At 33.7% G+C, this 22,986-nt stretch overlaps 1 protein-coding gene and 1 pseudogene across 11 annotated transcripts in view; one reads left to right on the forward strand and one right to left on the reverse strand.

Annotated features, from left to right (window-relative positions):
• Nucleotides 1–22,986, reverse strand: part of egg (SET domain bifurcated histone lysine methyltransferase eggless) — a 196,788-nt gene that overhangs the window by 131,473 nt on the left and 42,329 nt on the right. For 9 of the 11 annotated variants that reach the window (XR_014127075.1, XM_081728423.1, XM_081728413.1 and 6 more), the window contains exons 7-9: nt 20,167–20,268; nt 17,766–17,833; nt 15,937–16,116 (exon numbers count right to left, since the gene is read on the reverse strand). Coding sequence is in view for 10 of the 11 variants with exons in the window: in XM_081728423.1 (XP_081584549.1) it covers nt 15,937–16,116; nt 17,766–17,833; nt 20,167–20,268 (350 nt within the window). In the remaining variant the exon portion in view is untranslated. The remainder of the gene's footprint in view (nt 1–15,936; nt 16,117–17,765; nt 17,834–20,166; nt 20,269–22,986) is intronic. The other 2 variants (XM_081728419.1, XM_081728420.1) reach the window with 1 other exon arrangement.
• On the forward strand, nt 4,534–6,287 carry LOC145662738 (NADH-ubiquinone oxidoreductase chain 5 pseudogene; annotated as a pseudogene).

A 22,986-nucleotide genomic window follows, 5' to 3' on the forward strand; every position in this document is an offset into this window, starting at 1 on the left:
ACGTAATGTGGTCCGATGAATCGACCTTCACCTTGTTTCCAACAACCGGTCGTTTTTACGTATGGAGAACACCGTCGCAGGCCTATGATACAGACTGTCTGCTCCCAACTATAAAGCATGGGGGTGGTTCTGTTACAGTATGGGCAGTGATATCGTGGTTTTCTGCAGGTCCCATCATAGCCCTGCATAGAATGATGAATGCTAAGGCGTATGAGGCCATTTTGGGAGACCAGGTTCTACCCATGGCGCAAATATTGTTCCCTGATGGTGATGCCATCTACCAAGATGATTTGGCACCCTGTCACGCTGTAAAAACGGTGAAATCATGGTTTGAGGAGCATGACCAGGAGCTATCACACCTCCCTTGGGTTCCACAATCACCAGATCTGAACATCATTGAGCCATTGTGGTCTGAGTTAGAAAGACGTGGTCGGTCTCATTACCCCCCACCAGCATCCCTTACGGAACTGGAGCATGTTTTAGAGGAACATTGGTACAAAATTCCACACCACGATTTAGGAGCTGTATACGTCCATTCCACGTCGGATCCAAGCTGTTTTGGACGCAAACGGAGGCCCTACACCATACTAGGTAAAATTTTCACACTTTTGCAAACGTTTTAGATTTTTTTTATCCAACCCCTGTATATATATATATATATATATATATATATATATATATATTCATTTCTTTGTGAGCTGAATAACCAGTTACTTCTCAATTAAATCCTCTACAATAAGGAAGTATAAATGCAAAAAAATATTGCGTTACTCTGAATTTCCTGTTGACGGTTGATCGGAGTTCTCTCTCGGACGATGGATTTAAATCAGTAAAGCAGCAAATGAACAACTCCCTGGTAACAGAGCCATGTCGTTGTTAGTATTATTTATCTTTCAGGTTATTTGTAATGCCCGTACAGGTATACAAAAAAACATTTGACTACAGACTTTACATTTTTTATACATCCACAAAAGACCAGTATAAAAGATACTACATAGGAAGAAAGTTTCTAGGACTAGCCACTACATAGCATCAATAATCAAATATCCATTATAAATTTTTAGGAATTACCAACCTTCAAATAATTTGTGACAAATTTTCATGACATTTCGGCCATTTGTTTACGAGCTGCAGTCGTCTAAGTGACGCTAGTTGTGTTTTTACGAAAACAATGGAATTTCGTGATTGGATTAAATATTGCTTTTTGACGAAATAAATAAATAAATAAATAAAAGCCGTCCAAACACAAGAATGACTTGAAATGCATTACAGCACATTTGTTTCGTCCAGAAAAAAAATTTGTCTATAGTTTCCTGAGTTTAAAGGCAGATGTACACTCATGTCCAAAATGATTGTCGCATATCTATAACTGTCTTCTTGTAAGAATATAATTTGATAATGATTTTGCAGGGTACTTTTAATACTGATACTATGTGTATAATCGGGAAATGTATATTTGTAGTAAATTTCATATGAAAAGAATTATAAATACGAAAATTAGAATGAGTAAAACAAAATGTTGCTAAATGGACAACAAAGTTTTATTTTCGTTTTATTGTTTTTATTTATTGCTCTTTTGACATAAAATTTGCCACATACATAAAGTAGCATTATTTACGGCAAATCCCCCCCAAATTCATTGTACTAATATTGTTCCTAGATAGGGAATAGCTGATAATAGATTTGTAATGACTGTTGCTCCTCAGAAAGACATTTGACCTCAAGGTAGAACATAACCAACGAAAGCAGTTGCTATGACTAGTAGTAGAATAGCAACGCCTACTCTTCAGGTATGAAGATAGAGATAAGAGCCGTAGTATATTCCTCGGCCGACGTGTAGGTAAAGACAAATGAAGAAAAAGGATGCTCCATTGGCATGCAAGGTACGTAAAAGTCACCCAAAATTTACATCTCGACAGATGTGAATTACTCTATTGAAGGCTAATTCAATACTTGATACATAATGTATTGCCAGAAATAGACCTGTGGCAATTTGGATAATCAAGCATAAGCCGAGAAGAGAACCAAAGTTTCATCAATATGAAATGTTAATGGGAGCTGGAAGATCTACTAAGGCGTTGTTAGCAATTTTAAAAAGGGGATGATGTAAGCGAATTGGTGTTGACATATGACTTAGAGGGCCGAAGAGGGACTTGATATAATGAAGCGATCTTTACTACTGCAATTAATGTAATAAATAGATATGTTGCTAATATAATAGTATTTATTAAAATTGATGTTATGTAAAATTTTATACCGGGGATTTCTTGGTAATTAGTTGTATAGTGGTGTGGATCTGGTAGTGAAGTTATATTTGGGAGCATAAGAGGATCAATAATTATTATAAGGATTAAGAGGGGAGGAACTAAGGAGGTTAGCAGGAAAAGGCTAGGTGTTAAGGTAAATATTTCATTTGATGCTAGTCTTGTAACATAAATGAATAAAACTAATATACCTCCTAGGAAAACTAAGAATAAGATGTAAGAAAATCAAGGAGATTCTCTTATAGTTGAAATAATTAGGCAGGTAGTAATAGTGTTAACAATAAGTATTAGTCCTATTGATAGGGGGTGGGATATTTGGATTAGAATGAATCTTAAAACTACTAAAATTATAAGTAATATTCAGGTTATTTTAATTTCACAAGTTAGTTTATTAAAATATTAGTTTTGGGGACTAAAGATAAGTTTACACTTTCTCTTGATGCTTTTAGAATTTTGTTCATTAATGGTTTACAAGACCAACGTTTTAATTAAACTATAAAAGCTTATGAAAATATTATTTATTTTGTTTTCTTGTTTTCTAGTTATTTTAGGAATAGCTTGTTTTGTTATTCAACGTAAACATTTATTGATGGTTTTATTAAGACTTGAATTTATTGTGTTGATAAGTTTTTTACTTCTATCTTATTCTTTAGGTAGCTTATATGTTGAAAATTATTTTTGTTTATTATTCTTAACTTTTAGTGTTTGTGAAGGTAGTCTAGGACTGTCAATTTTAGTGTCTATTGTCCGAACTCACGGAGGTGATTATTTGAATTCTTTAGTTGTGTTACGATGCTAAAATATTTAATATTTATGTTGTTTTTGATACCTTTAGGCTTTAATTTTAAATTATGGTGAGTTGTTCAGTTTTGCCTTATTAGAGTTTGTTTTCTATTTATAATAAGAAATAGAATAGAGCTAGTTCCTTGGGAGGTTGGGTACTACTTGTGGAGTGATAGTTTGAGATATTCATTGATTTTATTAAGTATTTGAATTGTAATTCTTATAATTATGGCTAGAGAAGGTGTATTGAGAAGTTCATTTTATAGTGCGAGTTTTATTAGTTTAGTTTTATTGTTACTTATTTTACTCTACTTGAGATTTTCTTCTTCTAGACTGTTTATATATATATATATATATATATATATATATATATATATATATATATATATATATTTTTTTTTTTTTTTTTTTTTTTGGAGGGTTCTTTAATTCCTACGTTATTTTTAATTTTGGGTTGAGGCTATCAGCCCGAGCGAGTGTAGGCAGGTATATATTTGTTATTTTATACCTTGTTTGCTTCATTACCACTTTTGATTGGAATTTTTTATTTAGAGTATATTAAGGGCAGTTTATTGATGATTAATATGAGAAGTGTAATAGATTTAGGAATTACATATTACATATGATATTTTGCTTTAGTTGTTGCTTTTTTAATTAAAATGCCTATATTTCTAGTTCATCTTTGACTACCTAAGGCGCACGTTGAAGCCCCGGTAAGTGGTTCAATAATTTTGGCGGGAGTTTTATTGAAGCTAGGGGGGTATGAATTATTACGTATTATATATTTTATAGAAAATGTAGCTGTAAGTATAAATCTAATTTGATTTGGTATTAGAGTTGTGGGCATTTGATCAGTAAGATTAGTATGTTTACGACAAGTTGATGTAAAATCCTTAATTGCTTATTCTTCTGTTGCCCATATAGGCTTAGTATTGATAGGTCTACTGACAATGGGACTATGAGGATTTAGAGGTGCCCTTACATTAATAATTGCTCACGGTCTATGTTCTTCAGGATTATTTTGCCTTGCAAATATTTCTTATGAGCGCCTAGGAAGTCGAAGACTGTTAATTAATCGAGGAATACTATCTTTTATGCCGAGTTTAGGGTTGTGATGGTTTTTATTAAGAATTGCTAATATAGCTGCGCCACCAACATTAAATTTATTAGGAGAAATTAGTCTGTTGAATAGAATTGTTGGTTGGTCTTGATTGAGTATATTAGGTTTAGCTTTACTTTCTTTTTTTTAGAGCCGCCTATAGATTATATTTATATTCATATACTCAACATGGAATCCCTTATTCTAATTTATATTCTTGTTAAGGGGGAAGTGTGCGAGAATATTTATTGTTAATATTACATTGATTGCCTTTAAATTTATTAATCTTTTTTGCAGGCCCAAGATTCTTATGGCTGTAGTTGCTTGAGTAGTTTAGAATAAAATCTTAGTTTGTGGAACTAAAGAAGGTTTAATTACCCTTAAGCCATGGTTTGACCTTTTTCAATTTGTGTAACTAGATTTGTCTTTTTAAATAGAATAAGCATTCTTTTATTCATAATAGCCTTGAGTTTTTTAATTAATAGATATAGTGTATTTATTGAGTGAGAAGTTATTTCTTTTAATAGTAATAAGATTATTATAACTCTTCTATTTGATTGAATATCATTTATGTTTATAAGATTTGTGCTTTATATTTCTAGAATAGTAATTTATTACAGTGAACAGTATATAGGATCTGAGCGGTATCTTAATCGATTTATTATACTTGTATTAATATTTGTTCTTTCAATAGTTTTATTGATTGTTTCTCCTAATTTAGACTCTTACTTGGCTGGGATGGACTAGGATTAGTATCCTATTGTTTAGTTATTTATTATGAAAATGTGCGGTCTTATAATGCAGGCATGTTGACTGCCCTTTCTAATCGTATTGGAGACGTAGCAATTTTATTAGCTATCGCTTGAATATTGAATTATGGAAGTTGAAATTATGTCTTTTATTTGCACAGAGTTTTAAATAAAAATCAGATGGTAATTATTTCTAGTTTGATTATTTTGGCAGCAATAACAAAAAGTGCACAAATTCCTTTTTCTGCATGATTACCAGCAGCTATGGCTGCTCCTACACCAGTATCAGCATTAGTTCACTCTTCTACACTTGTGACTGCTGGAGTTTATTTGTTAATTCGTTTTAGAGACGTTTTATTGAGTGTTTATATGAGAGATGTGTTGCTTTTGCTGTCAGGGCTAATAATATTTATGGCTGGAATCGGCGCTAATTATGAATATGACTTAAAGAAGATTATTGCTTTATCTACTTTAAGTCAGCTTGGTCTTATAATAATAATTTTGTCTATAGGATTCCCTGTGTTAGCTTTTTTTCATCTATTGACACATGCTTTATTTAAGGCACTACTTTTTTTATGTGCAGGGGCAATTATTCATGGTGTGGGGGACACGCAAGATATTCGTGGAATAGGAGCACTTGTAAATCAGATGCCTCTCACTTTATCTTGTTTAAATGTAGCTAACTTGGCTTTATGCGGAATACCATTTTTAGCTGGATTTTACTCTAAGGACTTAATTTTGGAAATTTCTTCTTTGTCTTTAATTAATGTAGTCAGCTTTTTCTTATTATTTTTTTCTACAGGTTTAACTGTATGCTATTCAGTACGTTTAAGATTTTATTTAACGGGTAAGGGCTTTGGGGGGGTCAATATTCATTCTATTAGTGATAACGAAGGTTGAGTTATATGTAAGGGAATATTAGGATTAGTAGTGATGGCAATTTTAGGGGGTGCAACATTGAGTTGATTGATTTTTCCTACTGTTAATTGTATTGTTTTACCTTTACATCTAAAAATAGGTGCTCTGCTTGTAAGTGTAGCGGGTTTGTGGATTGGTATTTTATTATCAAGTTATTCTATTGGGCAGTCTTTAGTATGTGTAAAATTTTATTTTAGTTCCACAATAATAGGAAGTATATGATTTTTACCTTATTTATCAACAAATTATATTATTAAATTACCTTTATATATAGGGGGCGCATATTATAATAATATTGATCAAGGGTGAAGAGAATGTCTTGGTGCTCAAGGCATGTATAGTAGTTTTAAGGACGGTTCAATATTGATTCAACAATCACAAGATAATTTATTTAAGATGTATTTATTAATCTTTTTAATCTTTACAATTTTTCTCTGCTTCTTTATATTCGTGTATTTAGGTAGCTCATATTAAAGCATAGTATTGAAGATACTAAGAAGAATTATATTCTCTAAATAATATACTCCCTGAGAAGAGCACTCTCTTTTTTACCCTGAAAAGGTAATGTAATATTTATACTAAGGGGGTTATGTTATTTATATTAAGAGATGTTAACGGTACAATCCGCTAAAGATAAAAGTTAGCAGCTTCTTCTTGATTATTCACATCTCCTTAGTTGGGGTGTGGAATACCCAATAATATCATTAACAGTGAAATGCCTCTTTTTGGCTTCAACTAACAAGTAGGGGCCAAGAGGCCAAAGGCTCAGGTCGAAACTGAGTGCAATTGTTTGCTTCCTACTTATGAGATAAGTTGATAACAACACCTTTTGGTTGCAAACCAAATATTATATTTAACTATTATCCCATTTATTTTAGTCAGCTCATGTTAGGGATCCTTGATTTCATTCATGATAAAGGCCTATTAGGAGAATTACTAAGAATGTTAGTCTGACGAGAGATCAAGATAATGTATTAATGTTGTTAATAGTAATTGTTATTGGGAGTAGAAGGGCGATTTCTACGTCGAAGATGAGAAAGATTACAGCAATAAGGAAGAATCGTAGGGAGAAGGGAATTCGAGCTGATGATTTAGGGTCGAATCCACACTCAAAAGGGGAATTTTTTCTCGGTCATTAATAACTTTTTTGGAAAGAAGAGTTGAAATAGCTATAACAATTAAGCAAATAATAATAGTTAATAGACCAGTTGTTAAAACTGTATTAATTGCCTATTTCATTTAATTGATCTTTTTGATTGGAAGTCAAATATACTATATATATTAAATAGGCTAACCTCCTCATCAATAAATAGAAATATAAAGGAATAGTCATACTACGTCCACAAAATGTCAATATCAGGCAGCAGCCTCAAATCCAAAGTGGTGTGTAGGGGAAAAGTGTGATAAGAGGTGGCGTAATAAACAAGTGGCTAGGAATGTGGAACCAATAATAACGTGAAGACCATGGAAGCCTGTTGCTATAAAGAATGTTGAGCCATAGACAGCATCTGCAATGGTGAATGGAGCTTCATAATATTCATATGCTTGTAATGCGGTGAAGTACAGTCCGAGGAGAATTGTGAGTAGTAGACCTTGGGTGGCTTGAGTGTGGTTACCTTCTATTAATCTGTGATGAGCTCATGTTACAGTGACTCCTGAGGCTAGTAGGATTGCAGTGTTGAGTAAAGGAATATGCATTGGGTTGAATGGGATGATACCTGTTGGAGGTCAAAAAGATCCAATTTCTACTGTTGGTGCTAATCTACTATGAAAGAAGGCTCAGAAAAATGAAACAAAAAAGAATACTTCAGAAATAATAAATAAAATTATACCTCACCGAAGACCTAATGTAACTTGGATAGTGTGTAATCCTTGATATGTTCCTTCTCGAGTTACATCTCGTCATCATTGAATTATAGTCAATAATGTAATTAGTATGCCTAGGAAGAATAGAGAGGGGTCGTATTGGTGGAATCACTTGGTGAGACCTGTGGTTGTAATTAAGGCTCCTAGAGCTCCAGTAAGTGGTCAGGGGCTTTGGTCAACAAGGTGGTAGGGGTGATTTTGTGGTGCTGACATAAGTAACTTCTCTCGAGTATAGTGTGACTAGAACTGCAAATACATATGATTGAATTACTGCAACAGCAGATTCTAATATTAGAAGGGTAATTTGTCCAATTATTAGTAATGAAAGTATAGAGAGAGATAAGGAAGGGCCCGTGTTACCTAGTAAGGTTAACAGGAGATGACCTGCAATTATGTTTGCTATTAACCGAACAGCTAGAGTTCCGGGCCGAATGATGTTACTAATTATTTCAATACATACTATAAATGGTATGAGGGGGGCAGGGGTCCCGGAAGGGACGAGATGAGCAAATATATGTTGAGTGTGATTAATTCAGCCGTAGATTATAAAACTTATTCAGAGGGGAAGGGCGAGAGTTAACGTAAAGGTTAGGTGTCTAGAGCTGGTAAATACGTAAGGGAATAGGCCTATAAAATTATTAAATAGGATGAAGGAGAATAGAGAAATAAATAGGAAGGTTCTTCCTTGATGACTAGTGGGACCAAGAATAGTTTTGAATTCCTTATGAAGGGTTAGGGTAATTTTATTTCATAGAATGTTTGGTCGTCCTGGTAAGAATCAAAATGGAATTGGAATAATTAGAAGTCCAATTACTGTTCTAAGTCAGTTAAATGATATGTTTATAATTGAAGTAGAGGGATCAAAAGTTGAAAAAAGGTTTGTTATCACTTTCAATTTATGGTTGTTTTCTTAATGTTGGTACTATCTAAGGAAGGGTGAGATGTACTTGAGTTAAAATATATGATAGATGCAAATAGAAGGTAGCACAGAGAAAATATTATAAATAATATGAGTCATTTTAGGGGGGATATTTGTGGAATAGAAAAATATTATTGAGTAGTAATTTAAGCTTGACATGCTTACGTTATAATTTAACTAATTTTTCCACTAGGAGTAATTGTTAATTTACTATCTTTTGGTTTAAGAGACCATTGCTTACTTTCAGCCACCCAATGAAAGTTCTTGAATTATTTTTGTTATTCAGCTAATAAATACTGAATGAGGGCAGGCTTCAACGACGATTGGTATGAAACTGTGATTTGCACCACAAATTTCTGAGCATTGACCAAAGAATAAGCCTGTGCGTGTAATATTGGCTGCTACTTGATTTAAACGTCCTGGGGTAGCATCTGCTTTAATACCAAAGGCGGGCATAGCTCATGAGTGAAGAACATCGGCAGCAGTAATTAAGATACGAATGTCAATATTAATAGGTAGTACAATGCGATTGTCTACATCTAGTAGACGGAATGAATTAGGGTTTTTTTCATTGATAGGGACTATATAAGAATCGAATTCTGTTAAGGAGAAGTCTGAATATTCATAACTTCAGTATCATTGATGCCCAATTGTTTTAAGAGTAATTGCTGGTTGATGAATTTCGTCTAGTAAATATAGGGGTCGTAATGATGGAAGGGCAATAAAGAATAGTGTAATAGCGGGCAGAATTGTTCAAATAGTTTCTAGGGTTTGTCCTTCTAATAAGTTGCGGTTAATGTATGTGTTTGGTAGAAGAGAGGCTAGTAAATAACCTACGAGGACTGTGATTATAGTTACAATGAGTATTGTATGATCATGAAAAAATACTATTTGTTCTATTACAGGAGATGCTGCGTCTTGAAGTCCTAGCTGATTTCAAATGGCCATTTCTAAGGAAGATGGTTATTCTTATGTTTGGGGCTTAGGCCCAATGCACTTATCTGCCACCTTAGAAGTTTGTTAGTAAGGGAAGTTCTGCATAACTATGTTCTGCAGGTGGCAGGTTCTGGAATCATTCTAAGGATGTTGTTTGTTGGTCTGAAAAGACTACTGGACGAGCTCTTGCAAAGGCCTCTCATATAATAATTACAAGTACTAGAACGGCAATGAAGGAAAGGAATGAGCCAATACTTGATACTATATTTCATGTAGTGTAAGCATCTGGATAATCTGAATACCGACGAGGCATTCCTCTTAAACCTAAGAAATGTTGAGGAAAGAATGTAATATTTACTCCCATAAATATTACTAGGAATTGAATTTTTAGTCATGTAGGGTTTATAGTTGTTCCTCTAAATAAGGGAAATCAATGAATAAGCTCTGCCATGATAGCAAACACGGCACCCATAGATAGTACATAATGAAAATGTGCTACCACATAATAAGTATCGTGGAGAACAATATCTAAAGATGAATTTGCTAATACGACTCCTGTGAGACCTCCGACAGTAAATAGGAAAATGAAACCTAAAGTTCATAGGATTGAAGGTGAATAAGTTATTTGTGCCCCGTGAAGTGTGGCAATTCATCTAAATACCTTAATTCCTGTAGGAACGGCAATGATTATTGTAGCTGCGGTAAAGTAAGCGCGAGTATCAACGTCTATTCCAACAGTGAATATATGATGGGCCCAGACAATAAATCCTAGGAATCCAATTGCTAGTATTGCATAAATTATTCCTAAAACACCAAAAGTTTCCTTTTTACCGCTCTCTTGAGTTACAATATGTGAAATTATTCCAAATCCCGGAAGAATTAAAATGTAAACTTCAGGGTGACCAAAGAATCAAAATAGATGTTGATATAAAATTGGATCCCCTCCTCCTGAAGGATCAAAGAAGGAAGTATTAAGATTTCGATCAGTTAGAAGTATTGTAATAGCTCCTGCTAGTACGGGAAGAGATAGAAGAAGTAATACAGCAGTGATTACTACAGATCAGACAAATAATGGTATTCGTTCTAAAGTTATTCCGGGAGTTCGTATATTAATTACGGTTGTAATAAAATTTACGGCCCCGAGAATTGAAGATACACCAGCTAGATGAAGGGAGAAAATAGAAAGGTCAACAGAGGCTCCAGCGTGGGCAATAGCTCTGGAGAGAGGAGGATATACAGTTCATCCAGTTCCCGCACCACTTTCTACAATTCTTCCTGTTAATAGTAGAGTTAATGAAGGTGGCAGTAATCAGAATCTTATGTTGTTTAGGCGAGGGAATGCTATGTCAGGTGCTCCTAGTATTAAAGGTACTAATCAATTACCAAACCCCCCAATTATAATTGGCATAACTATGAAGAAAATTATAATGAAAGCATGAGCAGTGACAATTGCGTTATAAATTTGATCATCACCAATTAAGCTGCCTGGTCGGCCAAGTTCTGCCCGAATGAGAAGACTTAGTGATGTTCCTACTATCCCTGCCCAAGCCCTAAAGATCAAGTATATTGTACCAATGTCTTTATGATTTGTAGAAAATAATCATCGTTGCAAGTGAAATTAAATAGGGTGGCCGAAATATTAGGTGATAGATTGTAAATCTATTTATGGTTAATAAACCTCCTATTAGGTCTTATAGTCAATATTTATGATGTCGGACTGCAATTCCGGAGTAGTAGTTAATATATACTAAGACCTAAAAGACTGCCTTTTATTTATAGCTTTGAAGGCCATTAGTTTTTTTAACTTAAAGTCTTTATTTAAAGAATGTTGACAGTTAAAGGTAAAATAATTATGCCTCTTAATGAAATAATAATGAATATTGATCTAATTGATGTTTCTTGGCTTTTTTTCATTAAAGATGTTCATGTTTGATTATAATGATTAATAATGAAAGCAGCATAAGCAATTCGCATATAATAGAAAAGGGTAATTAGTGCTGTTATTACAATTAGGGTAAGGATAATAAATGATATCTGTTCGGCAGTTTTTATAATGATGATTCATTTAGGTAGGAATCCTAAAAATGGTGGAAGGCCCCCTAAAGATAAAAGGCTAGTAAAGATAGCTAATTTTGTTGTTACAATAATTTTGTTAGAGAAGGTTTGATTAATATGAAATATTTTGTTTATTGCGAAAAGAGTGACTGTTATTATCGAAAGTAAAGCGTAAAATACAAAGTAGAGGGACCATGCTATGTCACTCAATAAAAGGGCTATAAGTATTCAACCAGTGTGATTAATAGATGAAAAAGCTATAATTTTACGTAGTGATGTTTGATTTAAACCTCCAATTGAACCTACTACTAAAGATAAAATTAAGGTTAGATAGATTAGATTTGTGGGCTTTAAGCTGTAGGAAAGTAGACCGAGAGGTGCTAATTTTTGTCATGTTATTAAAATAATGCAGTCTATTCAAAGTATGGCCTCTATCACTTCGGGCATCCAGAAGTGAAGAGGAGCCGCTCCTATTTTAAAGAGTAAGAAATAGTAATTAGATAGTAGGTAGTTTGCAGTCCCATATAAAGTAAAATAATTGCTATTAAAAGTAGTGATCTTGCAATAGCTTGTACTAAAAAGTATTTTAAAGCAGATTCGGTGTGACGTTGATTGTTAGTCTTTGAAATCAGGGAGATGAATGATAGGAGATAAATTTCAAGACCAATTCAAGTACCAAATCATGATGAGGAAGTTAGGGAAATAAGAGTTCCTAACACAAGTGTTGTAGAGAATAAAAGAGTTTTAGGGTTAGTGAGCATTAGAAAAAGAAGAGTAATCTTCATATGCGGGGTATGAGCCCACTAGCTTGTCTTAGCTTATCTTTCTACATTTTAGTGTACGGCGCACGTTGATTTTTGATATCAAAGGTGAAAGTTTAATTCTTTTAGGTGTAATAAGAGTATATTGAAATACTTGATTTATCCTATCACGATAATCCTTTAATCAGGCATCTTATTATTATTTAATAATTATTTATAGTGTTATACGAGAATTTAAATAGATGAGTATTGTGTTAAAATAATTAAATTTAGAAATATTATATATTAATTATAATTAAAACTTGAAAATCTATTAAATCCTCTTAATTAACCTGAGATACCGGCTAAAGGTATATTAATAAGACTAACGTATCCAGAATATGCTAGTTTTTACAGCATATGTGTAAGGAGAAAATAAATATACTTGTATAGGATACAATTTTGTTTGAAGGGGGAAAAAACAAAATTGTATCCTAGACAAGGGGGGAATAGGTTTCAATTAATACTAATTTTTATTAATTGAATTGAATACGTAATTAATAATTATTTATTTTAGCGTTATAAATTAACAATAAAGTATTATCCTGGCTTTTCTTCTCTTGTTTATCTAGTTGTACATGTAACGTTCCGGGCAAGGAATAAGTGTTATTTATCTTAAAGGTAGATAGTAAAGTATAGTTGGTCGCAGTACTTGTTTTTGTTTATTAATTATTGTTTGAAGCAGTTAAGGTTTAGGAAGACCCGGCGAAATTCGTGCCAGCTGCCGCGGTGAGACGAGGGGGCCGAAGGGAAGGAGTATTGATGGTTAGGGTGTAGTTATAAATTTAAATTATAGGATTTTGTCTTTTTATTTTTAGGTGAAATTATTATTTGAAATAATGAGTTCTATGTTTGAGGCTATGGAATTATTTGTTAAACTAGGATTAGATACCCTATTATTTTTAATGTAAAATGTAATACCTGGGTAATAGTAGTTATATTCTTGAAACTTAAAGGATTTGACGGTATTTTAGACTGTTCAGAGGAATCTGTCCCGTAATCGACAATCCACGATATATTTTACTTGCTATTGCTGGCAGTTTGTATACCGCCGTAGTTGAAGGTATTGAGGAGAGGTTAGAGACCTTCATTATCTTTATTGAGAAGGACTTCAGGTCAAGGTGCAGCTTATTAGTAAGAGGAGATGGATTACAATAAAATGTTTATACGGATTTTATTATGAAATCATTTAAATGAAGGTGGATTTGAATGTAATATTAGTTATGTTGCTATTATGAGTAAGGCTCTAGGATATGTACACATCGCCCGTCGCTCTCATTTGTTTAGGTGAGATAAGTCGTAACATAGTGGGTGTACCGGAAGGTGTGCCTAGATTGAATTAATACAAAATAGAGCTTGTTAGTTGAGCTATTCGTTTACATCGAGGAGGTTTCTGTGCAATTCAGATTATTTTGATAGAAGGATGAACTTATACGTGCATATGATTTGTATTGAGATTAAGTGAATCAACTTTAATTAATGTTATTGTATAGGATATAGACTAAATTTGTTAATATTATAGTTAATTAGTACCGTAAGGGAATGTTTAAATAAGTGAAATTTTGTTTAAAGGGAAGAAAACGTGAAATGTTGTACCTTTTGTATCAGGGAGCACTAAATAATATTATTATATAATTATTTCCCGAAATGGAAAGAGCTAAAATATTATGATATTATAAGTAGCATATTATTTATGAATTTTATTTTAGTGGTGAAATGCCTTTCGGTTTCCATTATATCTGGTTGTGCAGGAATTGAATTTAATTCAGCCGCGGCTAGACTTGTTGTAGATTTGGTTTTTGTAGTTTTGCCGTGAGTAACAGTAAGGGGGATTTGCTCTTTACTTGTATTATTTATAATGCGGTTTATATTAAATGAAAGATGTGGGCTTAGAGGTAGCCATCATTTGTAATTTTGTTATAACTTATTTGAGTTGTTTATCATATTTTACTGCATTTAATTTATTACTGTACTTTTGCTTTGAATTAGTTAAGGTAATTTATAATGGTGTTATTAGTATATTGGAGGCTCCACTCATGTCCAAAATTATTGTCGCATGTCTGTAAATATGTTGTTGTAGGAATATAATTTGATAACGAATTCGCCCGGTATTTCTTATAATGTTAGTATGTGTATAATCGGCAGAGACATATATGTGGCAAATTTCATGTCAAAAGAGCAGTAAATAAGAACAATAAAACTTTCTTGTCCATTTAGCAATATTTTATTTTACTTATTCTGATTTTCGTATTTATAGTTCTTTTCCTATGAAATTTACCACAAATATACATTTCCCGATTACACACATAGTATCAGTATTAAAAGTATCCTGTAAAATCATTATCAAATTATATTCTTACAAGAAGACATTTATAGATATGCGACAATCATTTTGGACATGAGTGTACATGCATCGATCATACTGCAAGTTCTGAACATCCAATCGAGTCATCAACACAAGAAAACAAAAAATCCAGCGTATTGTTTTGGATGACTACAAAGTGAAAGTGAGTAACGTAAAGACACCACAAGAAGAATTAATTGATTTTTGACCTTCTCCGCCCCCCCCCCCCCCCAACCGACACACAACAAAGTTGTTTATTGCTAGTCCCGAGATTTTCACATGTAAAAGCTTTGTGCGAGATAGGTGATGCATTTTCTAACAAACCAGATTCAGAGCACGGTTTGAAGTTATTTCGCCGTAATATAAATGAGATTTTTTGCCGATTTGTAACAATGGATGGAACATGGATTCATCACTATACAACCGAATCCAATAGGCGATTTGAAAAGTGGCTGTAACCATCCGAAAGTCACCCAAAGCGACCAAAGACGCAACAATCGTCTGGAAATGTCTTAGCCAGTACTTTTTTGGATGCACGTAGCATAATATTCCTTGGACATCTTGTGAATGGAAAAACAATCAGAGGAGAGTTCTATGCAGCATTTTTGGACCGTTTAAATGATGAAATACATAATAATAAAGAAAGAAAGAAAAAATAGGCCGCATCTGGCAAGGAAAAAGTGCTCTACCACCGAATAATATAGTGGTCGATACATATATCAAAACTAATGAATTAAAGTGGAATTGCTCCACCACTACCAGTATTATCCAAATCTGGTTCCAAGCGATTATTATCTGTTTCCTAATTTGAAGGGATGGCTCCAGGGAAAGATGTTTGCATCAAATAAGATGTCGAATGCAAAAGTGATGCATATTTTTTAGCCTTTGACAAACCGTACTATATGAAAGACATCAATATCTTAGAAGGAACGTATGTAAAACAAATCAATTTTTGCCTTCTTGTTTTCCTTCACAGTCTCGGACTTTTCACCCTTGTAGTAAATTATATATCCAGTATATTTAAAGAAAAAATAAAGAATCCAGAAAATAACGTGTCACAAACTAAAATAGCACTTGGTGATTTCTGAACTCACTGGTTTAATTTAAAATTATATTTTTCAGAATACTATGAACCCCGATAAAAATAGTTAACTCATAACTTTAAAATCTTTTGAATTTATAAACAAATGAATGAAAGAATACCTCATTTCCTTTGGGAACAATCTCCAGAACTTTAGCCTTGGACCAAACTCCGAAGAAACTCAGTTTCATTACATACATGATATCTCCAATGCGAGGTCGTGGACGAACCAGTGTTCCAATCGGCGGTAAAGCGGCTGGTGTTAAGGCAACTTGGCCTAAAGCTACAACTTCGTTTTGAGTCTGAAAAACAAAATGATCATTTTACACTCAATAATAACGTACAATGGTTAGCTAGTACATCTCTAAATGATTACAGAATATCTATGTTGAATACAAATTTATTTGGTCATACGAGATTGATGCTCACAATTAAACAAGATCCTAAGACCCGTCTGTCGCAGGTTCGAATTCCTTCCAGACCATGAATGTTGTGTATTGTCCTTTCATCACCCCTGTTATTATCGTATTATTCTTTTTTTCTCATTGTTTCCTTCAGTATAAGGGCACTACTGCAGGACATACAAATCAAACATTAATTACACAAAGTAATGTATGATACTTTATCTTCAGAATTTCAATTCAACTGACTACTCAAAGAAACTTTGAAAAGTGCGGAATTCACATTTGACGCTTACCACGAGTTCCCTCAAGCTTTAATGGGATGAAAAATGCTGGATTGCACAATTTTCGCTGGAAAGTACATAGCTTCCTCAACAAGAATGAGAAAAAAAAATCGACACATAAGATACGAAATTTTCAGCAGCAAATTATTCAAACATTACAGGGTTCCTACTAATCTGGAGAAATTATTTCCCTGGCCTTTGGCAAACTTTCATGACAGGTGTCGGATGACATTGACATATTATAAATAAGGAATAAATAACGGTGAATATTTATATATGAGAACACTTATTTTATAGAGACAAATATAATAAATTGCTCATACGTACATTACACATACCTTACCGAATAGGTACTATAATGGTTGGCTAAACTGAAATTGGTGTACAATTAATGTAAGAAAAAATATATTTTATAAAATTTCCCTGATTTCCAGTCTTTTTCCCTAAGCTTCCCTGACCTGCACCATTTTTCCTGACTTTCATGACCAGTAGGAACCTTGTTTTATATATATATATATATATATATATATATATATATATATATATATATATATATATATATATACAAAAACATATTTTTGTGAATGTGTGAATGAGATTGGAAAATGCACTTATCGTGTATTCCTATTCTTAATGTAAGACACTTGAAAATAGGTAACAATTCCCCTTTTTCCCCCTAGTAATGAAGGTAAAGGTTTAACGGTGGGGAACCAACTTTTATAATTTTATTCTCCTGGTTTTAATGAAGAAATATTATATTATATAATATAATATATATATATATATATATATATATATATATATATATATATAGTACTTTTTTTTAATAAATTTGCCTTGTTGAATTTAGTGTTCCTTTCACCACCGAGGTTATACGCGACCTGAACCTACAGGTTAAAGCGGAATCAACCCCAAGACATGCACTAAGGCGCGCGTGCTAGCCACTAGACCAGCACGAAGGGTATATCATACTTTATAAACTTCTGGGACAAGTGCGTAGAACAGAAAAAAACACTTTGTACTCTGTACGATTCTTTTCAATATTCGTTAAAACTGAGAGCTGCACTGCACCCATGTGAACAAAAGCTGTTTTCTGTGTTAGAAACGGGGAAAGAAAATCTTGAGATTTTTTTGTCTTCCGAACGGACACGCGGACAGACAAAGTAAACACGTAAAGCAGTTTTGTTAAACCAAACTTCTTAAAAACTAATTACATTTAATGGCATGATATCTAATCTGAAAGACTATTACGATCAATATTCTTACCATGTCCTGGAAACGCTGAGAACTCACAGGTGAACGCATCTGAGTTACTTTTTTCATAGCTACTCCACCTAGAAACGGAAGAACAAACAGAAATTTAGGAAAAGAAATACATACAGCTATACATGTCCACTTTTACCTAATACGTTACTTACGATACGCATTTTGTAATTATATTGGTTGGTTGGTCGATTGGTTCAGAGTTTAACTACTTTTTCAGCACCAAGGCTATATAAAACATCGACCTAACGCTTAACTTGAAATCTAAATCATACAAAACTTCCAAGAAGAATCAAATACGAATCTTCTATGTGTAAGGTGAGCATGCTAACCATAGAAAACACAAGTAAACCATTATCTCACTCATATATATTTCATAGAGGTTTATCAATGATCAACTGATTACATTACCGCTATACCAGTTTTTAGACCACCATACTGAATCGATTTTTAAGACTCTAAAGTAAGCTTAATTGGTAAGGTGATCAGCTAATTAAGTGTACAAGCACTTTGTCTGAAAAAATTACGCCCAAAACAGTAAAATGAAAGACTTTTGCGTAACATTAAGAAGCTACACAAATACATGAAAGCAACCAACACATAAAAACAAGCACATATTTCTCCTATTTTCATATACTTTGTCAAACATGTTAAATAGTAATGAAATTACTATGTAATATTATTTTTCCCTTATACTTCCATTCTTTCAATACTAAGTAATAGCAGCTACAATACAAACGTTTTTCTGAAGCATTAAGCAAAAGAACACTGTCTCCAAATTCATAGTAAAGCCAAGAACTAGAAGGTGAACGCACTATATAGCAATACGGTCAGTCTATCTTGGTATTCATCATCCTTTAACATTATTCTCCTCATTCATTGAGGTCAAGTACAGTCAGACAAATAAAACACAATTTTGTGCATGCAGTTTATGTGTGAAATACGCTATTTTCTTCTGTCAATAACTGTACAACCTACCAAAACAAAATTAATCCTACCCGAAAATCGGAAATCCTATTCACTTCATGAAAAAATAGTTTACGGATGGAAACGTGAAACTTAGTTGCTTTGTAGACTGGTTCTGATTGATTGGAGTTAACCGTCCCTTTTCAGTATTGATACTATATGTGACGGAAGCTAATATTTCAGGTGAGATCCGAATCACTATTCGAGTTTGTACTTTAGAAAAGTATTCTCGCAGGAATCGAGTCTGCGATTACGCGTACATAAAACACACGCGTTATCCGGCTTTCCATGAACAGGCACTGTTCTTTACATTGAGACCCATGTGTTGCCTGTTTCACATGTATAAAGCCTTCAGTACATCAGCCAGAGACCCCACTTATTTGACGAGCACGAATTCCCTCTTCTGCCTTTTCAGATTTTCCAGGTTTTTATTTAAAAAAATTTCCAGGTGCATATAATCATGTAAAAAAGAGACTATTTTTCCAACCAGAAGGTTCCTCATCTGCTATGCATGTATGTGTATATAGTGTTTGTAAGTAGAGAAGTTTTACAAAAACTAATTTAAACCAAAGGTTGTAAAAGTGACTCACTGGCCAGGATTCGAACCCGGGACCTCCGACACACCGTGCCGATGCGTTAAACAATACGCCACCCAGACCACTTCCCAGAACAGCCATTCAATCTCTCACTCTCGAGGTCGGTGCTCTCATCTCGGACTACGTGGGTTGTACTACAGACTCCTGCTGTGATTGGAAAAACCTGTCTCCATATACCGAGCACCTTACGACGGTTGTGATTTCATATATATTATGAAAGGAGGAAACAACCCTACTGTACTGAAATTGCACTATGTTCTCCTATAATTTTAGCCGTTACTTACTGATCAAGATACTAATGCAAGCCTGTAAGAATTGAACATTGCTCACAATAATGAAGTACTCGGTTTGGAACTACTGCCACCTGAGCTCTTTCCGAGAAGTTTTCTAATGATTTGTACGAATTGATTAATTTATAAGTATATACATACGCACCATTTGTAGGTATATATACGGAAACACTTCACAGTGGACATTACTACAATGTAGTACGAAGATGGCAATAAATGTTATATTTACGTGAGAAGTATCTCTCAAACTTTCACATACTTAAAAAAGGAAAAAGAAAAAAAATGGATTTTCACCTCCACAAGCCAAAGAGAAGAGAATGAAAGATGACATTTACCTCGGGAACTGTTTTGGTATTTGCTCTATGTGAGTAAAGAGATCTTGCAACACAATCTCAATTGCACTTTCATTGCCAAGCAGAAAAAGGAAATTTCAAATATTACAGCACCAACTACTACACCCAAAAAAAATTACTCAAAAGTTCATGTAACGAGAAGTAACTTACCTTACATTAAATAACAAAACACTAATTAAATGCAACGTGATTTTCTTACCTCCCCCACCAGGTGATCGAGGAACTGGCCGTCCATCGATAGACTTGGCATTTGGAGATTGAGAAGGTGAACTAAATGGGCTTGCCTCTCTTGATGAAGCAGCTAGCATCAAGTGTAAAAATAAAATAAAATTCTACCGCTTGCAATTCTCAAGTGTTATAATTTAATTAAACATAAAAGAATAAATAAAAAGAAAAATGGGGGGAAAACTATAAAAAAATAATACAAAAATGAAATATACGCCATGTAAGATCAAATACAGAACAAATAAAATCCCGACGAATACCATGCTGCATACAATCGTAAAACACATGATGCCAACGAAACTAGTTTTACCGATCGTTACAATTTTAAGTCTTTTTTTTTATATGAAAAAAGATTTTATATATATATATTTAGCAGGCTTCCTTAGCCTCATATCAAATTTAAGGGTTCATCTTTCCTTATGTACACAATGAACTTTTAAATAAGTCACAATACCTTTTATTTATTTATTTAAAATTTGGCGTCCTGAAAAATTGTAACGTATGTACTATGTAAGTTTTGTTCTACATTGCGCGATCTACTGTATACTGTATTCCTAATACAGTACGCCTTCGTTTATCAGAAAACGTTCCTTTGTTTGTTTTGCTTAACTAACCATTTTTAAAAAGCGAAATGTCGCACGTACTATATGTATTAGGAGATACGCCTTTAGTTATATATGTATTAGGCGGAGCAAGTGTTTTATTAGAGTGCAAATATTTAGTTAGTGACTTATTAGAGTGTGAATGAACAGAAAGTTCAGAAAATACAAGTTGGAACAGACGGATTAGAGATCAAACCAATCATAATGCGAATGCTATGTCAGTGCGAATACTATCAGTCAGTTTTTAAAACTAATACAACTTATGCATCGAATCTCCACGTTATTGGTGAAATATTAAAAAAGGCAGGGACCTTGAAGCAGGTACCGCAACTCATTCACAGAACAGTTAACAAAAGACAGATGTTCATACAAGCTCATATTTAGCGATGGAAACATCCAAGAAAATAGTAGTACAATGAAGTAGAACAGATAAATTTCGCAGCATCCAGTCATCAAATCAACATACATGAAACATAAGATATCCGTAGGTAACCCTTGAGACTTCTCCAGATAGTTACAGCGGAAATCAAATTGCAAATAGACAATTCACCAAAGGTGGCAAAGGAATACCACAAACGTCTGAATATACAGGGATGCAGACTGCATGTCCGACCACAACTTAATTGGTTGACTTTGGGTTTAGCATTCCTTTCAGTGAAACATGGACCTACAGATCAACGTGGGATCCGAAACCATGTGTCCTCCAGCAAGAAATCGAACCCGGGTCTTCCGCATCGAAATCACAACCTCACGATGCCGAAGATATAACACATGGTAGATGCATCGGAGAAGGAAGAAAATGAAGACAACAATGGGGGTCAACGTCGGCTGAATGGAACCTGGAGAAACATCTGCGAAACCGCGAAGAAAGCAGCTGGAGAAACTATACGAAAACTAAAAATAAGAAAGAGAAACTATGGTTCCATGAAAAGTAGAAAAATGTGAAAAGATACAAGGGAAGTAGGCTAAGTTTATTGTGAAACTGCGCCTAACAGCGCAGGGAATCAACATAACGTCTAAGTGGTACGAATCACGCCAGGAAAAACCTCGGCATCCTCCCCTGCACACTTATTCTGGAGCAAAAGATTTCGCCGTTTCGCAATAAACTTACATGCTCATGTTACAGTTTTTTTTTTTTTTTTTTTTTTTTTTTTCTGCGGACTGTACAAAACCAGACAGGGCTTTTAAAACCCTACAACGTACATATATTATAAATGGAAGTTTCCTGTATATTTAGGCACAAAAAAGTACATAATAGGCAGAACTACATGAATCGAGTAAAATAAAATCAATAATACTGCAGTTATGAAAATGAGTAAATAGATTCAGAAAAAGTTATCACTCCAAATAATATAGTGTTGGATTAATGTGGGAACATCCTAGTAAATTTAAGGAATATTGTTGACAAACGGAGAAAAGATATTTCGATTGACCTCCCAAATATACATGAGAAAAGTGAGGAAAAGGGCAATGCAGATGAAGCTGAAAAATCTGTAGTTTAAGAACCGTCTCTCTCAGAGATCGAAACAGCTATTAAAAAGCTGAAGAATAATATAAGCAGAAACAATTTTATTTCAGCAAAACTACTTACGACAGTTGGAGTCCACCTAACCAAACTGATCTGCCAAATATAGCGGAGAGGAAAAATTTCTAAAGAAGAGAAACATCTTTTATTTAACATAAAAGATAAACCGATTGCAGAATAGAAATGACTATGGAATTTCATTTCTCCCAACCTAGCTCAAGACCATAGCTAATATTCTTGTACTAGGGTTAATCTTTTATGTTAATGAAGAAGTTGGAGAGACAATATAGTTTCACGCGAATAAGTCAACATTAAACTAGATATTCTACATCAGATAAAGAAATGAGAACTCGACGATATAATTCGCTAAGTACTAATAGACTTCAAGAGAACATTGAACGCGGTCACGAGAAAGAGGCTATATCCAGAGAGGAGAATCTGGATTTTCCAAGGTGATTGTAAGACTTGTGAAGACCAGTAGTAATGTACGAACAGAAAAAGCATGTGAGATAACAGGAAACGCACTATCACCATTACTCTTTACTTTGTTTTAACTTGTTTGTTTTAACTTGTTCTGTATTCATGAATAATGTTGAGTAATTGAAAGATTTAAGAAGGGTGATTAAACAAGTTTAAAATCGATGGTTAGGTTAGGAAAGTGGCCAGA

The sequence above is a fragment of the Thermobia domestica genome, chromosome 10, assembly GCF_964235325.1.
Source record: "Thermobia domestica chromosome 10, izTheDome1.hap1.1, whole genome shotgun sequence".
NCBI lineage: Eukaryota > Metazoa > Arthropoda > Insecta > Zygentoma > Lepismatidae > Thermobia > Thermobia domestica.